This window comes from Seriola dumerili, unplaced genomic scaffold (assembly GCF_002260705.1).
Source record: "Seriola dumerili isolate Sdu_G_001 unplaced genomic scaffold, Sdu_1.0 BDQW01000111.1, whole genome shotgun sequence".
Taxonomy (NCBI): Eukaryota; Metazoa; Chordata; class Actinopteri; order Carangiformes; family Carangidae; genus Seriola; species Seriola dumerili.
The window spans coordinates 548,822-575,696 of record NW_019174366.1 but is presented as its reverse complement, the minus strand read 5'-3'; the positions used below and the strand labels follow the sequence as shown (position 1 = coordinate 575,696).

The 26,875-nt window shown below is 39.7% G+C and overlaps 1 protein-coding gene across 1 annotated transcript; it reads left to right on the top strand.

Moving 5' to 3' along the window:
• Positions 1-599: 599 nt before the first annotated feature.
• Positions 600-26,875, top strand: LOC111223580 (protein AF-9-like). The gene is made up of 12 exons (XM_022747785.1): positions 600-707; positions 3,252-3,395; positions 4,785-4,823; positions 6,033-6,161; positions 9,846-10,424; positions 17,599-17,668; positions 18,676-18,729; positions 19,848-19,986; positions 20,608-20,704; positions 20,788-20,856; positions 22,711-22,782; positions 26,432-26,875. The coding sequence occupies exons 1-12, from the start codon at positions 600-602 to the stop codon at positions 26,561-26,563; spliced, it is 1,632 nt and encodes a 543-aa protein (XP_022603506.1). The 3' UTR covers positions 26,564-26,875.

Genomic DNA, 26,875 nt, shown 5'->3' with positions numbered 1-26,875 from the left:
TACTTTCTGCTTTCAGGCGCTTACTAAAGTAACATCTGAAAATAAAGCTAAGCCTTCATCTGTTGCTCCTCCAGTAAACACACTCAGGTCTCTACCTATGTGGACTTAATTGGTGTTTGTTGTGCAGAGTCCACAGGGACTGGGGCTGACAAACACACACCTCCAGGGAGGAACACCTGAGCTCTAGTGAAAAGCTTGTTTGTCTTTAAAAGCCCATGAGGGCGAGGGAGGAAGTCTTCACCTTGTCATCAGCTGGGCGGATTCATGAGCTTTAAAGGCCCTGGTTCTAATTTAAAGCACATTTCTTTGTATTGATACATCAGCACAGGCAGTGGAAATGGATGTTAATGAGATCTCGTGAGATTGGAGCTGCAGGAAATTCAGTGACAAGACAGTTCAACTGGTTTCTGTGTCTCGATCCTGTGATTATGTGATAATTATGAAAATGTTTCAGACTGTTGTTCCATCACAACACACACACACAGGTCATTGCTGAGCACTCCACAGTGATTGGCTTTGCATTTTACAGAACTAAATGAATTTTAACCAGTCTCTGTTTTGTGAGTCACCTTGTGTTGAAGGTGAATGACCTGTCTGTAATGGTAAACCTCTCTTTCATTTCAGTTTGCAAGGATCCACCATACAAAGTGGAGGAGTCTGGATACGCAGGCTTCATCTTGCCTATTGAAGTTTACTTCAAAAACAAGGTACATGTTCCAGTCTCTCTCACCAGAAATCTAAATTGTGTTTTACATATTAAACACTGGATTCCCTCTTCCCCTTCCACTGTCTGTTTCTTTAAATCTCAGTCTGCTTGTTCCACCAGGTTTGTTTTGGTTGTTTGAAGGTTTTATGCTAACGAGGCTTTTGAGTGAGGAGGCTGTAGGCCTTTACCCCAGATCCTGTTTTTAAAACTTTACTACCCGAAACTAAAATTTTTGGAAAATATTTGCAAAATGTAAACATGTGGATCTACATCCTTTCAAAACTAACTCCAGAAGTATATTTTTGTAGTTCTTCATTGTTAGACTGAAGCCAGTGACACAGATGTTGTTAAGTGTCATTCATTGTAACTGCTCATGCAGCGTTTCCCATTCACAGGCTCTATTTTGTAGAATAAAATCACTCGGTTTCAGCCTTACACATCATTTCACGTTTTCTAAATGACCTAATTTTTGGTCACACAACTGTCTGCGTTGCTGCGCTGAAGTAACTGAGGTGAGCCTAGCTAGCATCTACCGAGAGCCTGCATGTGAGGTGTTCACTATGGTGGCCCTGAGAGCTCAACGCACTGCAACTTAACAAAACACATGCAAAAACATCTTAATCAGTTTGACAATGCATGAGGTGCAAATACTCACAACACAAGGGGGACACTAAAAAGTGATGAACCTGCTGGGACGTACTTTTTGGTCAATGCTTTGTGACCTTTTGAAGTTAATACCGTTGAACAACAAGTGCGTTCTAGCAGTTTCATCATTTTTTAGTGTCTCCTTAAGTTGCAGTGCAGGGCCACCATAGTTTAGAAACAATCAGTAAATTGTAGCGCCTGCCTATTAGACTTGGGTAATATCCAAAATGGAACATCTCGATACAGTCCAGCCTAAATATTAGAATATAAGATATTTTGTGGGAGGATTTTTTTGGATATTATTAATTAATTGTATATTATGTTAAGTGATGCTGCCACTAAACAGTAATTCAGTTTTATTTGTCAAATGTCAAGGTTCAATGTACAGTAAGCAAAGCAGTGAAATGAAGGGCTGACTCAGTAGCAGGTCAGACTGAGCAAAACTGTAATGAATAAATAAATAAATAAATTGCACATGCATACATGTGAGGTGTTTATTACAATCAGTAAATTTTAGCATCTGCTGATTTATTTATACATATTTATTTAATTTATTTGTTTTTTTAATTGAAAGGTTGTTAATGAATCGGTACAAAATACACAATGTAAACTTGTCGGATTGTAGCAAGAATGCAAATTTACATCCGTAGTACCTGGGCAGGTAACAAAACAAAAAACATTGCAAGTCACAATACACTACTACGAATATAAAATACACAAAATAAGAGACAAATACATTATGCTGCATGTCTGCATTAGTCTGCATGTGAGGCGTTTAGGGAAAGAGAGTACCTTGGGAAGCACTGGAGTGTTTGGATTGGATGCTTCAGAATTTGGAATTCCCATTGTTTTTGCACAGTAAGGTTGAAGTATAATACTATAATTCTGATTATCTATTCAGTGTCAACAGTCTGTTTTTGATGCCATATTTTTTGAAAAATGTTTTGTGACTGTTGACTATATGACAATATATTTGGTCAGATTATATAAATTAGTCATTAGTCGTAGATTTTACTTTTTATAACCATGGACACTCTCCCTGTAATGTTTCTGCTGTGGAAGAGCTGGAATATACAGTATATATTGAATTAATTCATTTCTTTTTGCACAATGTGTAAAATTGAGTTTACATGTTTCAAATACAAGTGGGCTTACATTAGCTGTCACAAGTCCTCCTCTGGGACCATGGTGACTCCAGGTGCCACTGTCTGTCTGAAGCCGAGTCTGACTCTCACATCTGAGAGGAACAGCCTGGTGAAGGAATCTAAAGCTGTTTATTGACCACACATTTATCCTTAGTGAAGTCACTGATCAGTGTTTGGTTTCTACTACCATGTAGTTAATGCTAATTAGCAGCTGTCTGCGGATGTCAGGCTAACGTCTCATCACCATGAGATTAACCTGGTGCTGACGGTCCTAAAATGAAATACTGTTTTCAGTCATGTTTTAGTTTTGTTGCATTTTGTAGAAAAAAACTAATCAGAATTGTGAATGGGCCACAAGCTTGGAGAAGCAATATCATATTTCTTTATGATTGTTGGTTCATGTATCACCATGTGCTGCAGGTTTACAGCACCATCAGACTTTTAGGGACCTGGTCTGGTCTTTAGTTTTGGATGAGTCGAATATGCAGAACATTTTTTTCAAAATAGAGGAACATGTGACATTTAGTGTAACTCTGTCAGTTTGAAAATGTTTACTTAACACATTTTTAATCTGAGGGATCTTCAGCTCATATTGATTCATCAGCTTCCTGTCATTATGAAGAACCAGAGGAAGTTACTGTCAGAAACCAGTTCACCTGTGTGGTACAACATGGTAGTTTGGATCTGATCCTTCATGTGACACAGTTTGAATCTGACTGCTCTCCTCTATGCCTATGATCACCACTTTTCCTCAGGAAGAACCGAAGAAAGTTCGCTTTGACTACGACCTGTTCCTCCACCTGGAGGGCCACCCACCTGTCAATCATCTCCGCTGTGAGAAGCTCACCTTCAACAACCCAACGGAGGAGTTTCGTAGGAAGCTACTGAAAGCTGGAGGGGTAGGAGTGCGAGGGGTGGCTGGGGCTTGAGTGACATCTCTTAATGCAACACAGACATTTGCTACTGTGGAAAAAACTTTCATCTCTATTTTTCCGAGGAAAACCAATGGAGTTCAGAAACTCTCTTGTGCAGGTTCATATAGTTTTACTGTTGTTCAGTAAATCTGCTGCCTCAAACTGATGCTCACTGAGATCAGATGACTCACTAAGGATCCCTTAACAACAGTCATTCATGTACGATTATGTTTTTATCCTATTGGCGACAGAAAATCCAAACCAGTGATGTGTACATCTGTTTCTCAGCACTTCCTGTCTTCTCTGCTCTATGGCACTCAACTCCAAGTTATTTGGTTCCTACTGATGACATAATATCATAATGACCTAATGACATAAAACTTTAAAAACAGCATCTGAAATCTAGTCTCATCTGAAAAAAAAAGAAAAGGTTCAGGAATTTCCTAAAACAGCCGTTCAGGGGGAAATTATGCGCTTGTTGGGGACTGTATCACAATAGTGCAACAGTGTGGCTCATTTATGTGTTTTTAATAGTTTGTAGAGCTCAGTGGCACTGAGAGGAATAAGTCATAAGTAATTTGTTAGTGGGATATTTTCATTGTTGGTTTGGTATTTCCATGAAAATCACCTTTTAATTAATCATTGCAATTTTATAAATGAGCTCACTGTCAGTGTATTAATGGCACAATCACATGTTTTTCTGTCAGCAGTAAAAATGTTTCCATGGAGTAAAATTCCTGTTTGGCTCTTAGCAGCTGTAGATTATGTCATGTTGTTAGAGTAGAGGAGGTGCAACCTAACCACTGGTCTTATCTGTTCTCCTGCTCCAAACAGGCTGCTTTATTGTTTGACCAGTGTTCATCAGTTTATGTGAGAAATAATTCTGCAGTATAGTTTGTTTGAACATAGAGATGATGTAATTCTATGGCTTTAGTATTGTTTTATGAAACAGTACAGAATACATTTACCTCATCTCCTCAGTAAAACTCTCTGTACTTGTTACAGCTGTGATAAACTTGCATCAGACCTTCAGCTGCTTCCTCAGTGTCAGATGCAGTCAGTCAGTTGGTCCCTGGCCAGAGAGCCCCTGTAGTCTGTGGGTTTTATGACTAGAGCTAAGTGCTCTCTATTTACTTTGCCCTTCACCCCCCTCAAGTGCTGATATAGACCATAACACAACTCAAATTCTCCATTGTCTGCTGCAGAGTCATCACTGAGAGTCTCTGGTCCTAGTAGATTACATTCTAAATTACTTTACCACAGAGACAATAATAAACTAGTATTTAGCTGTGTTTCATTTCTTTGTACCTTTTGTTTTATACAATCAAACTGCAGATGATAAATATCTGCCCCTCCATGTTGTTTCTTTCACAGCAGCGGGATCCTCATAAACGAAGTTCAGAAGACTCAAAAGTAAGATTTCCAACATGCATTTGAAGTCATGGATGCAGATTCAGATTTCTGTTCAGGTGACGGTACCAGAGTTTTTATCCTTGGACATTTACTGTCATGTTCCTCACCATGGAAGCAGCTCTGATGTGTTCACTTATTCTGGCCATTGTTCTGACCCTGTAATTACTGCAGGATACTCCAGTAGAAACAGGCAGTTTTAGACTTTTGAGTGTGTTTAATCCTCACGTTGAAAATGACAATTAATTCATAATTCATCACCAATTCATTACTCTGAAGTGTAGTAAAAACCACCCCTTCATACTGGACCACCACAGGTCAATTTGACACAAATGTGTAACAGGATAAAATGTTGAAGTGATGACATTTTATATCCAAAAGGTCAAAGGTCAACTTCACTGTGACATCATAACGTTCTGCAAAAACACCTCTGGCCATTATTCAACACTAACTCAGGAAAGGGAAGTTGTGACCATACCTCGTGGTTGAAGAGGAGGTAATTGGTTAATTAATACTAAATGTATTTTAGAAGAAAAATGCTTTTTCACTTTCTCTCCAAGTCAGTACATGGTTAGCCTAGCTTAACATTAAGACTAAAAGCTGGAGAATAAGAAAACATGCAAACACTCCTAATGCTAACCAATTAACATGTTGTTTGTTTAATCCATGCCAAATTAAAAATGTAAAAGGACAGTTTGTGGTTATGGTTCTAACTATTGCCAGGAAAACAACAGCTGGGCGTAGTGTTATATTTCTGTTTGTTAAAAAAGGGAGATATGTGAGGCTAGCCATTTCCCCCTGCCACCAGTCTTTATGCTAAGCTAGGTTAACCACATCTTGACTCATTAACGAACCATTAATACACTCAAAACCAAAATTGCCTTATATGCAGATGATATGTTGTTGTTGTTGTTGTTGTTGTTGTAATAAATATTTAGTTCAGTATCAGTTTATAAAATGAGCTGGTGTTGGTTTTCACTACTGCCTCTAATTATGACTAGGAGTCCCAGTGGTGAACAATTTCCTTTCAAATTATTATTGATAAATGGCCAGAGAGTAAGTTAACAGGATTAGGAACAGAGCTGACCTTAGAGGTTTGATACCTGCTGCTACACACCCCTACCTAAAAGTATGACACCCAGCTCTTCTCTTGAACTCATTTTAATCAGAGGAACCTGTAGTAACCTTGGTTTGTTGCTGTTCCTGTGGCAGGTGATGGTGATGCAGGAAGGCTCCACCTCACTGTTTGGCCAGCACCTGAAGCTGCCCACACTTCCCAACAGCTCGCTCACATCCACGTTCTCCGACCCAAAGAAGAGCAAAAGCTTCCTTGGGTCAAAGGTCAGTGTTGTTTCCAGGTCCTGCCTGGAGCTAAACAACCTTCTCTTCTGCCTCTGCTGCTCTTCTGCCACCAGGCCCCACCCAGCTCTCACACTCTGTGACCCCTTCAAAGTCTCCAGGCCCTAGTCCCCCACATATTTGGCACGTTCAAAGACGTCCAACATATTTAAACTCTGGGATTTCAAAGGCATCCAACTTTGTCTTAAGCAAACTATATCTTAGCTGTTGCTCAGCCATAAGCACTGACTCCACTGACTCAGAGAAGTGCTGTGAATCTGAAGACCTGTGGGTGTGAAGATGCCCCTCGTTTTCTCTAATGTGTTCTAAAGTCTCATATGCATCAAATTTGTAGACAATAATCTTAAGTGACTCAGAATTATTGAAGAGAACGGTGGGAGGGAGTTGATGGGCCCAGCAGTTACATGTGAGATTGAAGATATTATCTCGTGCAACACTAAATCATGTGTGTCAATAAAGTGGCATGTTGTTTCCATTCAGTGTTATTTTTAGTCCCTCTAAATGGTGTCATTTAGGAGCCGGGGCAGGAGAGGCCCATTTCACATGGAAAAGGTTTCCAGTCTAAACACAGTGTGTGTGATGAATTACTGGTGGAGCAGGAGGTCACATACATTCTGTGTCATACACCCCTCCCTCCCTCCCTCCCTCCCACCCTCCCTCTCTTTACATCACATGTTAAAAATTATCGCTCTAGAAACATTTGATATTGATATTTTGTAATAAATCATATTATTATTTGACAAAAACTTCTAAATACTATAGTTTTAGCCAATTATTTATCAAAGTCTCATTATTACACTGCCACACCTGAAAAACAAAATTTAAACTGTGAATTTAAAATAAGTTCAGATAAGTTGACAGGGGTGAGATTCACGTTCCAGCATCACATGGAATAGAGGTGTATGAAATACATAAAATAGAAAAGACTGAAACAATGAAAAAACTTACATTCAAAAACTGTATTATATACATTAAAATACCCCACACTATATGAACTGTACAAATCTTTGTGTAAATGTTGATGTACAGAAATATTAAGTGCAGCACTGCATTAGGTAGAATAGTGGTAGTAGTATTATTACTGATATAGATATAATATAGTAATATAATATAGGATATAGGTATAAAAATTTGAATAATAATGTTGATATATGATAAATGTATGTAATGTATTGTAAATGTAATGTAAATGTCTTACAATATATGTAATATTCACTACAATATTGACGTATGAAATGTATACAGAGAATGAGATAGTAAATATATATATATATAGAAGATAGAAATAGAAAAATATATATTATAGAGGCAAAATATATAATATAAAATAAAAAAATATGTGATATTTCTTAAGAATTCAATTCAGTATCCTCAAAAACTATAAAAAGGTTTTATAAAAGTCTTAAATGGTTCACAGTGATCTTTGTAATGAGATTTTCTGTACATATTTCAAAAACCTATAATCTTTCCTCACATCCTGCAACTAAGAGTGGGATTCTTGTAATAGTGGATTGTTTCAGTCATTTCAGTCACCTCTGCTGCTATAGTTGCTGATCAGCATGGGAGAATGTCAGTTAAGCAAAAACTTGAATTAAAAACAATCGTTTTTTATTGCTAAACCCATCCATTTTATGAGGGGGTCCAGGTAAAATTAATTTAACAAATATAATAAGAAAAATAATAAACTTTATTTGTACAGCACCTCTCATACCAGAAATGCAGCCCAAATTGCTTTACAACTAAGAACTGACTTGCACTAACCGCTTCATATGAAAACATATTAAATGAACATAAAAACATGAATGTAAAATGAGCTGGAATAATAAAAAAATTAATAACATAGAAGTAAAAAAAAAAATTATATATATTAGATAGATATTGCATAGCATTATATATCCTGAGGCATTTTTTTTATATTCTGTGAAAGGTACTAAAAAAAGTTGTGTGATATGATAATAGATAATTCTATAATAAATCATAATTAAATATATTAGAAAGGGTACATTACATAATTCAGTTCTCTTGTAGAATACGTACCTAGAATGTAAAATTCAGTAGTTGTTTGTGCTCTCAGTTGGAACTATTACAACTATTGTATTATTATTATTAGGGTTGTCAAAATTATGTGTTCATTTTTATTAATTATAGAAAAATAATGCTTAAAAAAATGAACGCAGATTAATCACACTTAAACACCCTTGACACTGTGATACAGGATGTCATCAAGCTGTGTCCGGTCTGTAAGTGCTTTAGCTCTCGCTCAGATAGGTCAGATGAGGAGTCGGCAGGTGATCTTGTGCTGACTCTTTCTGACAGGAACTCACGCAGTTTACATGGTTTTGATATTGCAAAGAAAGGAATTATTTGGTGCACTATTTAACTTCTCATGGCAAATATTTACATATGTGATTGGATATACAATTAATTAATTACAAAGGAGGTAATTATTAAAATTGACATGCCTAACTGTTATTATTATAGGCCCTTCAGAGATTTACATCACCTGCTAACCTGCTGGTGTCATGGTGCTGAAAGGTTTGTTGAAAAGTGCCATTTTAGTGATGTCCTCAATGTTGATGGCTGCAGAGACTGTGTGTCCATTCCACAGCACTGAGGCAGTTTTATGTCAGGCTGCTCTGGGAGGGAAATGGGTTTACTGCAGTGGAGGAGCACGCTGGAGGTTAGAGTGAGCCGGCAGCTTTATATCCTGGGGTCCCGGGGTCACCAGCAGATAGACAAAATGAAAGGTTTTAGTGGTGGTTGGGCAGAGTTGTAACACACCCCATCGTCTAGACTGCTTTAATGGGTTTACTGCATTGATGAAATATTGACAAGGGGGCTTGAGGTGAGACCCGGGGACAAATGGCCCCCGTTGTTAGAACGAATGCATTTCCTCCTCTCTCCACATTGCCCTTCGCTCCACTTTTAAGGTTGCACATGTGTGGCTGTTGAAAAGGCCCCTTCACCCCACTGAACAGCACTGCTCAAAAGAAGCCCTGAGTTTGCTGTTTAAGCCTATAGATGGGGACTAAGAAGACCCTTTTGAGCTTCTCTTAAGAATGGACCTCTTTTCACAGATGGTAATGCCAAACTGCAGGGTGGCATGCATGTTTTCTCTTGTGTAAAAGGCAGAGGATTAATCTTCCTTTGACCTAGCTGCCTGGTTTTTGCTCACTTTGTCATTTGGGACCATGCGTTTTAAAAGTTGTACATGTAGTCCAACACAACACAAACAGCAAGAGGACAACATAGTCAGAAGATACATTTTTCCTGCTGTAAAGTAGGATTTGAACACTGCTTGAAATATCTAATTTTCAGTGGCACTTCACTTTTATATATCAGTTATTATCAGCCCATAGCATCCTCACACAACTGTGTTTCACAGAGGATAATCATGCTCTTACCCTATTATGATTGCTCATTGACCTAAAGTTCCTTGTGCCATAACCCTTTGAGCTGAAGTTTTTTGCTTTTGTAGCTTATATGGTTCAATGTAATTCTGCTTGAACATCCTAAGTGTTGGTTAAAGAGTTAGAAATAAGTTAGAACTTTATTCTGTCAGGTACCAGGTAATCTAAGCCTGTTTATTGTTGAGTTCTTCATTCTTCTTTAGGACATGTCTTACATTGTGCAGGACCTTATTCATTTGTTGGCTTTAATCCACAGGATGGCTCCAAAGGAAGTGGCACCACCCTCCTCACCACCGCCACAACCACCAGCACCAACAGCAGCAGCTTCTCCAAACTCCACAAACCTTCCAAGGACCATAAAGACAAACCCCCAAAAGACTTGAAAGAACCCAAAAGTGCCTTCAGAGACTCTGGCTGGGAAACCAGCAAAGCCCCCAAAGAACCTTCCAGGAAACCCAAAGAGAACCAGCCACTTAGAGATATCAATCCTAAGATGGGCTTCAAGGAACCCAAGTCTTTGTCCAAGGAGCATCGGACTGAGGGGATCACCCACGGGTCAGGGCTCAACAAGCGTCTGTCCGCCCCTGATGGCGACGATCATGCGGCCAAAAAACGTAAAAAGGGATTTGTAGATTCATCAGGGAAGCAGCTGTCGGGTTCAGATGCTCAACATTCAGATAATAAACTGTTGAAGGATAGATCGCAAATTCGAACAAATAAATTACGACCAGATGGTGACGAGACTGAGCGCAGGAAGGTGTCAAAACTTCCTCCATTCCAGCAACTGGTGGATCCCAATGACTCTGATATGGAGGACCAGTCCACCAAATCAGATGTAAGTACAGCAAAGACAAAAGAGAATGAGTGTTGTTGGTCTGTCTGAAGAGTAAAGTGATTTGATTGATGAAGTAACTATACGAAGGAAACCCATATTTTTTCTTTTTTTTGTATTATCGTGGAGGAAACAGCTGAGTCCACCATGTCGGACTGCGTGATTGTTGTTTTCAGGCCACTTTACTGGGAAAAAAGTTGAAGGGGGATCAGGAGAGGAAAGGTGTCCAGTTCTCCAGAACTTTCCGGGAGGAGTATTTGTTGGTGGTCAGTTCTTATTCTGTATTGAAGGGCTGTAAAATCAAATGACCTGCAGGGAGAGAATCTTCTTTAGTGGTGGTCTGGTGGACTCCAGGGGGCTAGGCAGAGAAATTGCAAGAAGGGGTGGGCACCAATAAACCTGGTGGGAGTTCAGTTGCATGCGTCTGGGTGGCCAAACAAGAAGTGAACACAACAAGATACACTTAAGAGATGCGGTTTTGTTATCTTATTGACAACAATTGACAGATTTTTATACATTTTAAATATGTTTGTATTGTGAAATTATTGATTATAGACATAAAAATGTGCTGACCCCCTGGCTTCAGCTCAAGAGCAGGATTGGAAAACTTCCTGTCTACATTGGTGCTTTTCATGAATAGGCTGACATTTAACTGGGTTGCCTGGTCCACGCACATTTGGTGGAGAACCTCCCCATAAAGAATGGCTGCTTTAAAGCCAAGTAGTAGACAAGAAAGATTTATGGTTTTACAACACCTGAGGAGAAAGGGGAGACGTGGCAGTCAATAGCACAGAGTTCCCCTTTAATCCTTTTAACTTTTCAAAGAAGAAAAAGGCTGCGCGTTCGTCAAAGAAAGGTCTAAATCCCCATGCTTCCAGCACTTTTCTTTTATGCAACAGTGTTTTCATTTCTATTCTCTGAGCTTCTTTAAAGCGCAAGTCTTTGTGTATCTTTTGACAGGGGCAGCATATTTAGGCAGGGGAGTTATTACTTAGCACTAGCAGAACCTGTGTTTTTGTCTGTGCTGTATGTAAATGCCTTTTAAGTTTTCTCACACAGGGACTGGGGGCTGTAAAGGGGATGTGGGGTGACAAATGCCAGGTGTTTTATTCTCCTCAGGCAAGCAACCCCGGTGGCCGAGCGCCGGACCGTAGGAGCGCGCTGCTCTCATTTCTCATGTGACCACTTGTTTGATCTCAGTGTTTTCCTCTGAGTGCTGGGGCCAGAAACAGCAGAGAGGAGGAAATGTGGAGTAGGTGATGACATGAAGGGAAAGCAGGCTGCTGCGTGTTAGCATGGAAACCTTGTTTTTAGCAGAGGAGTCACCTGTACAAGTTTGATCACAGAGGCCTGTAGTTTAGATGGGTTGAAGTATTTTCATGAGTCTTGTGTGACACAAAAGGGATGATTTTTTTTAATACTGTCAATAATACAGCTAAAGGTTGGTTATAAAGCAAAGTGAGTTTAAGATTTAGCACTCGGTTTGTGAAATAACTTGAATGGTTCTATCCAGTAAAAAGTTTTCTTTTTTATTTTATATTCTTTGGGCAGTAACGACAAAAACCCACCTGACACAGTCGGTCTGAGTAAAGTAGATGAAATTTTTCAGAAGAATATTACAACTTTAAATGTTCCACCACGCGTCGCCGTGTTACTGCAGCAAGAGTGAAAAAGATCAGAAGTTTAAAGTACGTTTGTGTTGCAAACCACAACATTTCAGTGTAAATGGCTTTGTTTGAATCGAGTGTCAAACTGAAAAGCTTCTTCATTCGCATTAAAATAGTTTTGTTTGGACAGCCCCCGCTGAATTAGACAGGAGAAACCAAATAGTCTTGGTCAGCAGTCTTGTTTGCTGGCATTTCTTTTGGGCCATCCCAACTGTGCCAGGAGAAGAGGCTAGATTGATGCCAGTAAACTGCAGCTAAAGACTATTTATTGTCTTTGAAGAGGGCTGCTTTGGTGGCTTTGAGTAAAGCAAGACAAAAGCCCTAAAAAGGAGTGCTGGTAAGATTTATGGCACTCTGAAGAAGCTGTCCCATAAACCAACAGACCAGCTGTGAGTTGTTTGTTGGCAGGAGGTGACGTCCATTGAAGTCCTTCTGCCTTTTGTCCTCCCTTGTCCTCTTTTTCTCTCATGTTTCTTCTGTCGCTCGTTTCTCCCCAAATTGTTTTTTCAGGAAGCTCTGGTTTGCAGCAGCGTACTCCTTCATGAATTTGGGTTTGCATAACAAGAAGTGCATTTTGTGTCAGTCCTCTCAAACAGACACATTGACACTGATCTGATTCTCTAGCCCAGAGGTGGAGGAGGTCAGGGCTAAAAGCATAAAAACAATCAGCAGGAGAAATGTGACAAAGTCCAAAATTGAAAACTTATTGCTTAAGAAAAATTATGTGAAGTGTGAAGGGTCAGGGGTTAGGGTTACTGCAATATATGAATATTGGCAACTGGGACATTATTTGTCAGTTGTTCAAATTTGTATGAGGTTAATATATTGTGCTGTTGGATGCTGGTGGGTTTATGTACCAGAATAGTTCCACGAGGGATGGGTCTTACAAAACACAGTTTATTCATCCATTCATTCATTCATTCATTCATTTTTATGAAAAGCTAACTGCTGTAGTTTGGCAGCATGTCACAGAGAACAATGAAATCAAAGTGTGATTTACTATTATTATTTTACTACCACCACTACTGGATAAATGTCTTTGTTCTGGAGAGAGTGCGGTGCTGTTACTGATGTTGTGTCACCAGCAGTGGAGAAAACCCTCTACACTCCATCATTAACCACAACACTGTGGATCGAGTCATTTTCTTCACCCAACCAGAACTGACTGGAGGTTTTGTAAACTGGCTGAATGTCTGTTGATTGCTCAGCTCATTAGTTAGTGTTTTAGTTTGGTTTAGATTTGTCTCTGGGTGATGGTGTGGTTAATATTCATACATTACGTCACCTTCATCTGAAAGGCTAGTTATTAAAGCTCCATACAGTCTAAAGGTAGATGTCCATGTGTTGTTTGATTATAGATCAGGGCTAGGTTCTATATTAATACTGTGAAAGTATCAAAGAACTCAGTCCACAGAGAAATGCACACAGCCTGTATTCAGACACTGAGCCTTAAAACCAGCCGTTAGGACTTCTGGAACTTTGTGTTGTCACAACAAATGTCAGCCACGCTCCAAACCCCACCCACGCAGGATTTGGTTTCTCTGAGTGTTTACCTGAAATCTTATATTTTTATTGGATCACTCAGAAAACAGTCAGCCAATCAGAAGAGCCTCCTCTCTTCCTGAGAGAGGAGATGTAAAACTACATTGAGATGGTTTTTGGTTCTTAAAACCACAAATATATCTTCTTATGCATCAAATTTGGCCCTTTACATTTAATACATCCAAAATGTGCCCAAATACTTTTTACTAAAGCAACATAACTCCACTGAACTCTGTCAGGGTGCTGCAGTCTGCCTCATTGTTCGGTTCTGTCAACATGATTTTAAGCAGAAAGTAAATTCAGAAAATGCAAGTTGACAGAAAATCCTGCACTTGATTAGTTGTTGACCTTCCCCTGATTCCAGAGCTTTTGGATTTGAACTACCCAACAGAAACACAATCTGTAATAAACCCTGTCTTGTTATACCAAACCACAATGCTTAAAGCTTGGAGTCGAGGCAGTGAGTTACATTCAATTTCAAGGTTCTTCAGATCAGTGAACAAATCAGGGGCCAGATGAGCACATCTTACTATTAAGATGTGTCCATCTAATTTGCAGCCAAGCACTGTCTTCCCCTGAGCACTGTTACCGCATCCTCTTTGCAATTTATTAGGTATCCACAAATTTAAAAACTTTTGACAAAGGTGTCAAAATGGCTTGTGACAAATGACTTGGTATCAAAGTGATTAGAACTGGCCAGTTTAGAGCAGGCTACGCAGCTGCTGACTTCATATTCAATTCTTTCCATACTGTGGAAAAAGATTTCCACATGTTTTTTGATTATAAAGCAGGTTGAGGTGCAAAATAAATACTGTGAAAGTATAAAAAATCCGCAGAGAAACATTTACCCTTGTTCAGAGAGAGAGAGAATACATTTGGCCTAGTCTTTTAAAGCTCCATATTTCTCAATGTAGTTTTACATGTCCTCTTTCAGGCTTCTCTCTGGAGCTCTAGTAACAACAGGTCGGTGAGCCAATCAGAAGAGAGGAGTCTCTGAGACTTTTTTCTGAGTGATCCAATAAAGATATAGCAGATTTCAGGTTAACACTCAGAGAAACCAAATCCTGCAAGTGTTGGATGGTGGGTCCAGGTGGGCAGGGGCTTGGGGTGTGGCTGAAGTGACTGCTTTGTTGTGACATCACAAAGTTACAGAAGTCCTGACAGCAGGTTTTAAGGCTCAGTTTCTGAATACAGGCTGTGTGCATTTCTCTGTGGACTGAGGCTTTGATACTTTCACAGTATTAATATAGAACCTAGACCTGCTTTATAATCAAACAACACATGGACATCTACCTTTATACTATGTGGACCTTTAATAGTTAATAGTTGATGTTTTATTATGAACATATAGTTGAATTGTCCATTAAAGAAAGGTTACAAAATGTTTGTGTAACTTGCATTTGCATCTCTAATGTTGATGCCTAAAATGCATTTACTTGTCATTTATTTGCATCATCAACAATTTGGGGCTTTAGAACCAGTGTGTTCAGAGGACAGGCTGTCTGCCTCTGCAGTTAAGCAGCATTTCTCATGGGCCTGTAAAAAACATTGCTTTGTACTCAGGAAGAGTTGGCCCCATCAGATTTCTTAAAGGAGGAAGCTAAATTATGATGAAGTCTGATGGCTTCCTCAACTGTCTCTAAATGGAATGAACTAAATGTGGTGGAGGTTTTACTTCTCTCTGACCTCCAGCAATACAGCACAGTGGCCGAGTGTCCTCCAAATGTCTGAGAGGAAGTCTGATACAATTTATTTTTTTTATTAGGCACAATTCTCTTCTTGATGAGACCATGTGGCTTGTTTGGATACGTTCACCTTGCACCAACAGCTTTGTTTAAGCTCTTCTTCCAGCTCTTGTTCACCAGCAGGCAGCGGCTCAGCAGTGAACACACACACTGGCAGAAACACAAATGTGAGGAATGTGGTAAAAAGAATCGGCTGAGCACCTGGAGTTCTGCCCGTTCTCAGACGTGTGCTCACCTGGGATCAGTGCATAGAACAAACATGGCTGACAAGCTGGTGGTGTCCCTGAGAGTGTCTGTTTAACTATGAAGCTCAGTCTGGTGCATTCAGACTTTGCTGGTTACTGTAAAGTGGGTGGAGGAGCTAGTTCAGGAAGTGTTTGCATTCATACTATATTTTCCCATTTCCTCAACCCTTGTGCATCCTGTTAAAACATTAAACTGAACTCCTTTGAGAACAAAAATGTCTGCATCTAAAAACTGCCGATAAAAATATTATATATTCATATTATTTTCCACTTTCACATAATTGCTTTTTTAACCAACATCAGCATTGATCATAACAACCAAAAACTCATTTCCAGGATATTAGCCCTTTAAGTTCCAGTTTGTTGAATTAATTTTCATTTACTAAATGCTAAGAAGATTTTTTTTTTTGTGGATTATCATGAGAAATGACGCCATGAGAACCACTTGCTCTTTTCTTATATTGACATGCAATCACATACACTTGCATGTAGGCACAGAAGTACACACTACAAATATGCACAGACCTTCATTACACACACACACACACACACACACACACACCCTAAAAAGCTCACTATAACTCATATACAGAAATGTACTGCACCTATGAAGTATAATGAATAATGTTCAATTGAGTTTGAAGGCCAGCGCATGCACGTGCATGTATGTGTGAGTGGGTGAAAGTGTATATGACACACACACGCATACACGCACACAAATTGGCCAATACAGACATACACTCCACATTGATATCCATACAACACATCCAGATGTATTTATTCCAGTTATGTACAGTGCTCCATAACAGAGCAGCAGTGCCCCTTGTGGACACCAGGAAAATGACAGCTATTTACTTCATAGGACAAATCCGACTTCATCTGGTACAATGGTTAAAACCTCCAATTTTCTAGCCAAGACTTCAGAATAAAAGCCTAATCAAATAGAATGATTGATTTTATGCTGTAATGGCAGAGGGATCAAAGATTGCAGTTTAAATGGGTTTTGAACAACGTTTTTGTCCTCTCAGTGCTGAGTGTTGATCTGAGCTTGAAATTCCAAAATCAAAAATGAAAAGGACAAAAATGTCCTTGAAGATATACAAAGGTAAAACAATACTCTCCATGTCATGTAATCTAGAAACAGAGGAAGCTCCTGGGCAATGTACCAGTCAGGTTTATGCTGTGCACCCACATTTGATTATTTCATGTTTGAAATCTAATGAATGATTTTCTACAATACCCATGAGCCGTGGCTGCTGTTGCCATGGAGAGGCCAGTTGGAGGCACAAGTCAGTGTGGTAATGAATTGAACAAAACATGGCACCACAATTGAATTAATCCAAAACTAACCCAGATTCCAGAAGTAAATTCATTAAAGATACAGACTGAGACATTTGTTTTCTCATCACAGTAATTGTTAGTGTTTGTCCGCCTTTAGTGGCGCACATCAGAGTTTTAATCTGTAATTGGATGTTTTTTCTGCCAGAATGCACCTTGAAAGTCGTAGTGAACTTCATTTTAATGTCCACACCTCTGTACCTTTTGACCTTTTGATGAATAAATACAAATCTTGGTGGGACAGCCTTCAGATATCGCGGCCCATTTGTCTGGAATAATTTACAGAGCAGACTGAAACTTGACATGCATTCAAAAATTTGATCAGAAGTCTTACTGACATAGGGTGTAACTGTTTTACATTATATCTTTTCTTTAAAAAAAAAATTTAAACTCTATTAATATTTTTCTTTATTTGATTTTATTTGATTTTCTGTACTCAGGTCTCACTTGTAAATGAGATAAATAATCTGACAAGAACGAGAGATTCTCTAATGCAGCTGCTCCTAACTAGAAAGAAATTCAGAGGAGATGAAATTGGTCCAATGTCAACTTTTCAAATATCTGCACAAAACATTGGGTTGTGGTGAGTGTGTGTAATGTGTATCATATTCTCACCTGTTGTTTTCTCTTCTTCCTCCAGTCTGAACAGCCCAGTCCAGCCAGTTCCAGCTCCAGTTCAGGCTTCGTGCCCACACACCACAAACGACAAGGTTAGTGTCTGGAACACACTCAAGTTACAGCAGATCTCATCTTTATTGTGTATTTCAATCAGAAATCATCTGTATACTTATCAGGTGTGGTTCATATGAAGCATCAGAACATAATGGAGCTTTATTATCTTTTTATAACCTTTCTATAAGACAGAGGGCAGGAAATACAAGATTTTACAAGAGCAAAAGTCTGACCTGAACAAAAAGCCTGAAGTCTTTTTCTCTTCTTGTTTGTTCTGGTAACATTTTACTGAGCAGTTTTAATACTGAGGTGTTATGAATAAGTTTTAATGGGGTCACTGATAGGGAGATTTTAAGAGTTAAATCATACAATTTTGAAAATGTTGCCAGAGTAAATTCACATCATAATGAAATCGAGTTTTAATTCTATGGGAAAGAAACTAAATGTCCATTATATTGTGAGATTAAGTTGTAATTTTACATTAAAAATCATTATTAAATGAAGTTTTAATTTTATGTGACAAGAGACAAAAGAAAAACATTTTGAGAAACTTTTTTTATGAGCAACAGATGCAGCATTTCACAAAGCAAGTCATAATATTTTTATGTTTGTTTTATGTTTGTATATTTTTTTATGCTTGTTGTTTTACTGCTTGAAAGTGAAAACAAAGGCCAACAGTGATATTATGATCCTGACAGGAAGTTGTATGACAGCTAGATATTACAGAACAACAGAACACAATCTGACTTTGACTCAAGCTTTTTTTCTACTTCCAAATATGTCCTTTTGATGAACAGCCATATGTTTAAAGCATGTTGGACTGTTGCACTTTGATGTGGCTGCAGCCCACAGACCTGAGCAGTGAATGTTTTCACTGCTGTTAGAAATTATGTCCAAAACTGTGGAAAAGAAAAAGAAAGCTCTTTGAAAATGGACTGAAGTAGTCCAACAGGACCAGGTGAGTCCCATGTGGGACTTGTTGCATCTGTGGAGCTTCTCTTCCTGAGAGTGACCTCTGTGTGTTTGTAATCTTCTCTGGGTGCAGTGGTGGACTTCATCATCAGGAAGAGGGTGGCTCTTCCTGCCACCACCCACACAGGTAATGCTCCACTGAGACCTGTGAGGCCCCCACAGCCTGGTCACATGTGCATGGATAACATTTTGATGCTTGCCTGATTGCATGAATATTCATGCATCTCCTTACAGTAAAGTCAGCAGGGTCTGGTGCCCCATCACCGTTGACATGTGAACATATTTATTCTTGCTTTCATTGTCCAACAGCTATTAAAACACACCAGGGAGCCACACTGTTGTGCTCGGTGACATGTTTCTACACCATGAACACACACACTGTAGTTTATCTTAACTCAATCCCACATATACCAAAAATTCAACTAGAGCAACAAATGTGGATTAATCCGCTGCTGAAAGGAATTTCTTCAAATTTTATACAAGCATTTACTTGGACTTAAAGACCAACTCATTAGAGTTTGGTAGTCAAAGGTCAGGGTCACTGTGACCTCACAACTTGAGACCTCACTGCACCGTGTGCCAGAACTCCATCAGTACCCTTATAGTAATAATAGTCTTTATTGAAATTCACTCGACAATATTTATACTCATTTCAATTTAGTGAAAAATTGCACTTTTATTTTATGTTCCTTTGAAGTCAGCACTATATATATTTTACATGAGTCTGTAACATGGAGCTGGACTGTTTGTCGGAGGCAATGATTATAGTTTGTCAAAAACTACTGACCATATGTTTTAGGAAGCGACTGAACCTTTTTAAAAAATGAAACTATATATTCATGAGCTGTTTTTAAGATTTCCACCTTCAGTATGAACCAATGGGTTCTGGGCTGAGTCACTGACAGGGTGGAGAAGTCAAAACATACTGAGAAATGAACTAACACTGTTCTGTTCTTTTCATGATACATATATATATATGTGTATATATATATATAAATATATATATATATATATATATATATGAAATAATGACAGCTTTTAAAAATGAAGTGGGGATAAAACCAGCAGCAGTTCCTCACCTCCAGTTTCCTGCACCCACAAGCTGTACTGCACCGTCCCTCCATCACCCCCCCCCATACAGCATGATCTGCTTCTTTATGCATGTTCTCACCAGTGTTTTATTTGAAATAATAATAATAAAAACTTTATTCCAGTGTGGTCTGTTGTGTTCTGTGTCACACACAGTTCTGGGCCCGCTGCAGTCAGTGATGCAGGATCTGCACTCAGACGACAATGACGAGGATTCAGAGGACGATGATGACAACGACATGGACTCTGACATGGAGCGACTCGCACACACACACCTCACACACCACCAACGCAGGTCAGAAAACAGTCACAATCAGTTCACTAACTGACCTCTTCATAGAGGTGGGCAGTGTAAAGAATTTGTATTGCAATTTGTTCCATTTGGGATGTTGTGAGTATAAATAGTATAAATTGTCACATAATTGTTTTAAGACACCGGCATTAAGTTCTCTTTGGCGTTTCGCTCCTCTCACCCTCTCCCTCTCACAGACACACTCCACCGCCCATCCAGAAAACCCTCTGCCTGTGTGTCATAGGCAAGGAGGTGTGTGTGTTTGTATCTGGAGCAGAGGGAACTAGAGAGAGTGAAAAAAGTGAAGCGTCAAAGCGAGTTTATCCGTGTTTAGAGACAGTAACTGAAGTCAGACGAATTGGTTCAGAAACAACACACAAAAATATTTAGATATTTTTGTTTATATTATTTAGACATGAAACCTAGTGAAAGGTGTCAGTTATATGTAATGTTGCTGATCATGTAAATATGACTATCAACAGTTCCCACATTTCCCTTGAGTATTTAAAGTTGCACTAATCAATATTTCTGTACTGGCAGTGGATGAAATGAATGTGTGTAATGCATATGAAGTGTGTGTGTTTTGATGTACTGAACCATGTGTTTTTTTGGTTACCCACCCAGGGTCAGTTTGAGTGATGGCAGTGAGAGTGACAGCTCCTCGCCCTCACCCCCCTCCCACAACGAGGCCCCGCCCTTATTAAAGACTACTAATAACCAGGTAAGGTCGTATTACATCATGTACCATAAGGTGTTTGACTGTGTGTACAGGTACGTGACCCTGTTTCCTCTGCCCCCTGTCAGATACTGGAGGTGAAGAGTCCCACCAAGCAGAGCAAACAGGACAAGAATAAGAACATAGACTGTGACAAGGTACAAGGACCTTCTTTTTTTCTATTTCAGAATAAAAGATTAGGAAATATTATAAGGAAGAAATGATTCAGACATAGTAATAGATAGATGTGTTTTTTAATGTAAGTTAAACGGCTTCATCCTGAATCATCAGTCCAACTCACAGCACGGCTCTAACACTGTGAACGACTCTAAAATACTTGACCATGACTCGAGTTTGAAGCTTGTTGCATAAACGTTTTAGCGTCTCACACCCACTGACTCATCAGTATAAACTCATGCTGCATATGAAACTTTATTTTCAACTCTAGTGGAGAATCCACAGCTTCCAGTGTGAGCAGGTATCTCTGAATTTAGGTGAAATAAAACCATCTAGAATATCTGTATTTGATTGAAAGGTGCAGCCATAAGAAACATGGTGTCATGGGTGTGAATACTGGATCACATCATGTGATCTCAGTGAAGAGCTAGGACAAGATGAAACACAATATATATGTGACACTGTCAAACAAAATAAAATGGTTTGGGGGAGACTGCAGAGAGAGTTTGATTCCAGCATGTCATCATCTCCCAGCAGGTTCTGTCTTTCTCCACTTTCACATCTAATAAACTTCACAATAAATAAGCACATAAAAATAAACAACTGGCTGTCCAGAAAAGAAAAGAAATCCTCTGAAATAAACCACATTGTCTGTGTAGTCAAATGACAAAGGTAAACATTTGTGCTGATACTCACAGGTGTAAAAAGTCCACTACTACTTTACTTGAGTCAAAGTATAGATCCTCCTGGTCAAATATGACTCCAATACAAGTGAAAGTTGTTCAGTCACATTTTTACTGGAGTTAAAGTACTGGACTGCTTGATTTTAATGTTTGTATTGTTACACATTTACAGAACCTAATGACTCTGAATCAACCTACTGACTGACTGACTGACTGACTGACTGTCTGACTGTAGAACCTGGAAAATAAAAAGACTGTAAGATATGATACAAAGACTGTTGACATGGACATAAAAACACAACTGAATCAACGTAAGGAGCCTTTGTTGTTTTCATATTTCTATTTTTATTTATTGATGAAGTCTGGTCGTGGTAAACACAGCAAACATTTCAAACTAAATGAATCTTTCTTTATTTATAAACCTTCAAACACAGACTTCACATACATGATGAATCTTCTGCCTCATCTTTATCTAACGTCTCCATCGTTACGACACTGACACACATCACATCGAACATGACATGACTTCAAAGTAAAGGTACTTCATAGAGATGTAGTGGAGTCAAAAGTACAATATTTGTCTTTAAGTGTAGTGGAGTAAAAGTGATAATTTTACAAAAAAATAATACTCATTAAAGTACAGATACTGAAAAATATACTTAAGTACAGTGCTCACATAAATTTACTTTTTTACTGTCCACCTCCGCTGACAGCTGACTGCTTTGTTCAGATAGTGTAAGAAGATGTGGTCTAATTCTTTGGTTTAGCATTGATGTATGATGTGCTGGGTTTTGACCTGAATCCTTTGTTGGTAGTTTTTTGGTGTCCGTAACACTGGGTATCAAAAACTGTCCAGTTGACATAAGACATCTGGTACATTTATTAATCTTATTTCCTGAGTCTTTGATCAGAAAGTTCCACATTTTAAATTGAAATTTTGCCCATTTTAGACAATTATAAAATGTTGTTGTTTAGACAACAGTTAACACTTCAGAACCTCTTTAGTCCAGTGAAAAGAAGAGTTTTGTGGAACAACCTCCGCACTGTGTATTAGGGTTACGGCCAGGGGGTCACATCTGGATTAGATGCATGTTCATCATCTTGTGTCTAACAGCTGGTTTCAGCTAACCCCTCGCTGTTGTGTGTTTCCAGGCATACCTGGATGAGCTGGTGGAGCTGCACAAAAGACTGATGACACTAAGAGAAGGTCACATACTGCAACAGGTGAGCTGCTGCTGTCAACAGATGTCAAGTCACTTACCTTTGTGATGGAGCTCTCTCAGCCCTCTCTCCACAGCTGCACCCTGTATCATTCTATTGCTGGTTTGTTTGTTCTTTAAACCAATCACAATCATCTTCAGCGGTGCTGAATGCAGTGATGGTGCAGAGGGAAACTTGTTTTAGTGGAACATTTGCAGGTGGTGAGACGGTGTCATTAAAATTCTCAAATAAAACATTTGGTCAGAACTCACCAGTTTCAGCCACAGCTCAGAGGTTGTTGGGAATTTCAGGCTAATACCCACAGCCTACACCCGGTGAGTCAGATTGCACCCTCTCCCACAGTTCACTTCACACGCTCAACAACCGTAGGCAGAGACAGGTGGGCGTGAGGATATTTAAACATTACTGGGCTGCCAGGTGATCAGTGAACACTGTGACGTGTTAATGGCAGTCATGGTCATTTCAGTGAATTCATGTGTGTCCTGGACCACAGTCGTTTGTGGAAGCTACTGGTGGTTGAAGCTGATCTCTGTGTACAGCTGCTGGTTCTGGTTCAATCTTTAACCTTATTGCTAATATGAGCTGAAGACATTTCTCCTGTGTCATAGTACAGTAGAACTGAATGACTCTTTGGTCTCTGTCTGCTCAGCAGGGGGGATGGAGGGGGCGGGACTTTCCCCACTGTTTGTTTGGATCTTTACCCTTTTCATTTTGCCTGTTTCCCAGAATGCTACATCTACATGTTAAAAGTTTTGTGCATGAACTCGCTAAAACAGAGCATTCCTTGAACACGCTCATGTTTTATCCGTTTGCAACTAATGAATGTGAACATGAGAGTCTGACACACATAAGCCAGAAATCTGTTTGACAAAAACATCAGAAGAATAAGACCTGTGGGGTTTTTTTATGGCGCCACCCGAGGATTTATGGAACCCAGCATGCATTTTCAGACCTAAAAATGTCTGGTCACTTCCACCTTCCTCCAGTGTCTGTCTGCTCAGCCAAAGACCAAACACCACTCAGTATCACCAAGAGCTGCAGGGATGACGTATCTTTGTAGACCAACTCTGTAGTTATCATGACTCTGGTTCCCTCCACAAAAAATGGTCCAAATCACCTTCTCCTCAGCAACATATTCCAGCTCCTCCTGGGGGATCCCGAGGTGTTGTGGTTCTACCCCGAGGCCTCCTGCCAGTAGAGCAGCTGCTCTGCTCCAAGCTCCCTGTGGATATCATAGCTCCTCACCCTATCTCTAAGGAGGAAACTCATTTCAGATGCTTGTATCTGTAATCTCATTCTTTCGCTCCATACCCAAAGCTCCTGACCAGATGTGAGGCGCCAAACGAACGAAAGAGCATATAAGATGCAGTGTGATGCAAGTACAACTTATTACACTTAATGTACTACAAAAACCTAAACATTGTAGTTTCATTAGAAATCCCTTGATGTAATATGACTTTGTCCATGTTACATCAGTAACTGATGGTAATTAAGTGGAAGCTGTTTTCCTTCAGTAAATATAATGTGTAGACTCAGTCAAATTACATTGCCAATAAAAAACATTTCCCACATTTTCACTGATGTCATCAGAGTATCAGGACATGGTGATATTGTTGCATTGGATTAAAGGAGGAGCTGTAATCTGCGGCTTCATCTGGAAGCAATGAATTATTTGGTTGACCTCCCTCCACTTTAGAGATTGCATGTTTCTTGCTCATATTCTCGAGGCCTATCATGTGACGGCATTAATGGATCTTCCCAGCGGCAGCTGCCAATTCCTGCCTCGCTCCCCTAACAAGACGTCTGGCTCCAAGGAAAACACGAAATCCCATCCAGAGCGGCGTCACTCATGCACACGGCTTTAACTCCACAGTAATCAAGCTAATCTAGCAGTTCACCAACTGGCTCTATTTCCTGTTACAAGAGATGGAAATGATTAAGTATCAGCCTCTGTGCTCACTGGTGGGGACCGCATATTGGATCACACAGAGAAGTGTAATGCAGATGGCATGTCTGTAGACAGTGGGACTACAGGAGTTTTGTAGCTGTTTCCAGTTGAGACGAATCCTGAACAGTCATGAAACTGAGCCAGACGACTAAAAGAAGAGAATGAGTGTGAAGTGACGCCTGAGCATCTGACTTAGATCTACCCTGTAATTAACGTGGGCTGCAATTCCTTCTACAGACGCTCTGTAGTGTGAACTGGATCAGGTTGACCCCCCTTTTCCAAACTGACTACTTAACCTGCACTGTGTTCACAGTGAGCCAGCTGATTCTGAAAACACAGTTGGTCTTAAATGCCCAAGACATCTAATCACCAAGGACCATCTACACTAAAAAGCAAGAGCAGCATTTTCAGACTCAACCACTTTTGAAAAACCTTCTGAGCGCCATCGTCTTTTTTCTATTGTTCCCACTGAGAAGAGAGTGAATGAAGACTCAACCGCCTGGAGGAGAAACTGCCGCACCCAGCTTTTAGTTAAAAATCTCTGAACTCTTCAGAAAGACACCAGTGTCATCACTGCAGCTCCTCTTCAGACAGCCAATCAGATGGGGCGAGACTCGTTACCCTGGTAATGAAAATGGAAGAGAATCCTGTTTTGGAGGAGTTTTATGATGTCGGATAGAAACTGCCTTAACAGAGACAGAAAAGTTGTGGGAGCAGATCGGCCAGACACTGAATGATGGTGGCGATATGTTGTCAAGATACTGTTGCCATAGAGAGAAAACACAAGCGCTGGGATGAGGCGCTCCTCAGTCCCCTGCCAGAATAAAACACTATATAGACACATGCCCTTACTTTTTTATCTTAGTGGCACAGGTGTCAGTTACTGCTTCACCACAGGATTTGATTGCACCCAAATTCTCTGCACCACAGTCAGTTTTTGCATTGGACCAGTTCTGTTCCAGGTCCTCTGTAAGCATTTGTTCTCATTGTTCAGAGAATCACTTGTTGGCTGATGAGTTGAATGAGTTTACAAGTACGAGTCACTTCTTTCAGGTTGTAAAGAAACACTAACATGATTCCTCTTGTTTTGAGTTCCACTGTTCTGTGAAGAGTCAAAGTGGATTTGAGGCCAGCTTCACAAAGCCAAAGCAACAGATGTCTCACATCTGATCTGTCGCAAGCAAAAATCCCAAAATGGGTAAAACTGAAACTAGAAAAGATTTTCTGAAGAAACATGATGTGTGCTTCCTGTGAAAATGAGCAAATTGGCAGCTCAAACACTTGAAACAGTTTAAGTGTCTTACCATGTTGAGTTTGAATTAAATTAAGAAAATGCTTTAATGGCAGGAAAAAGATGAAGTGTCAGTTATAGTGTAAGTGCTGATTGAAGTTTAAGCACTAGCTGAAAGTGCTAGTTTGAAGTGTCAAAGTGTTGAAGTGTAAAAACTAAAAGTATCACTGGAGGTATCACAATGAGTTTGTGATATCAGCTGAAGTGTATGCACTTAAAGGCATTAAATTATAGGTTTTGAAAGGAGTTGAAGTGTAGGTTAAAGAATAAGCCGATGAGTAAAGGAGTTGAAGTGTCAGTTAAAGAAACAGTGTTTGTTCTGCTCATGTAAAGCTCATCAGATCAAACCCTGCAGCTCTGGTTATAGAAATAAATACTTTGAGTGTTCACCAGCTGTTCCTCATGTTTTCCAGATTGTGAACCTGATTGAAGAGACTGGACACTTCCACATCACAAACACTACTTTTGACTTCGACCTTTGCTCCTTGGACAGAAGTACAGTTAGGAAACTCCAGAGTTACCTGGAAACCTCGGGACTGTCCTGAGGCTCTGAGCAGCTGGCTGCTGGATCTCTGTCTCCACAAAGACTTTCGATTTTTCTTGAATAAACTCCCAACTTTGGATGCAATGCAAAAGCCCCACTGTGGCTGGGTCCAGTTGCTGTGTGTCCAGCCTGCTGCTGGACTGGGCTCTCTGGATGAAGAGGTCGTCCCACTGCAGACACCAGGGCCAGGTGTGGTGGGGATGAGCCCTGTCGATCAGGAGATCACCCGGAAAGCCTTGAAAACTTCACTTGATTTAAAAAAAATAAATAAAAAATAAAAAAATTGTGGGGAGTGGCTACCGTGTTGCTCTTA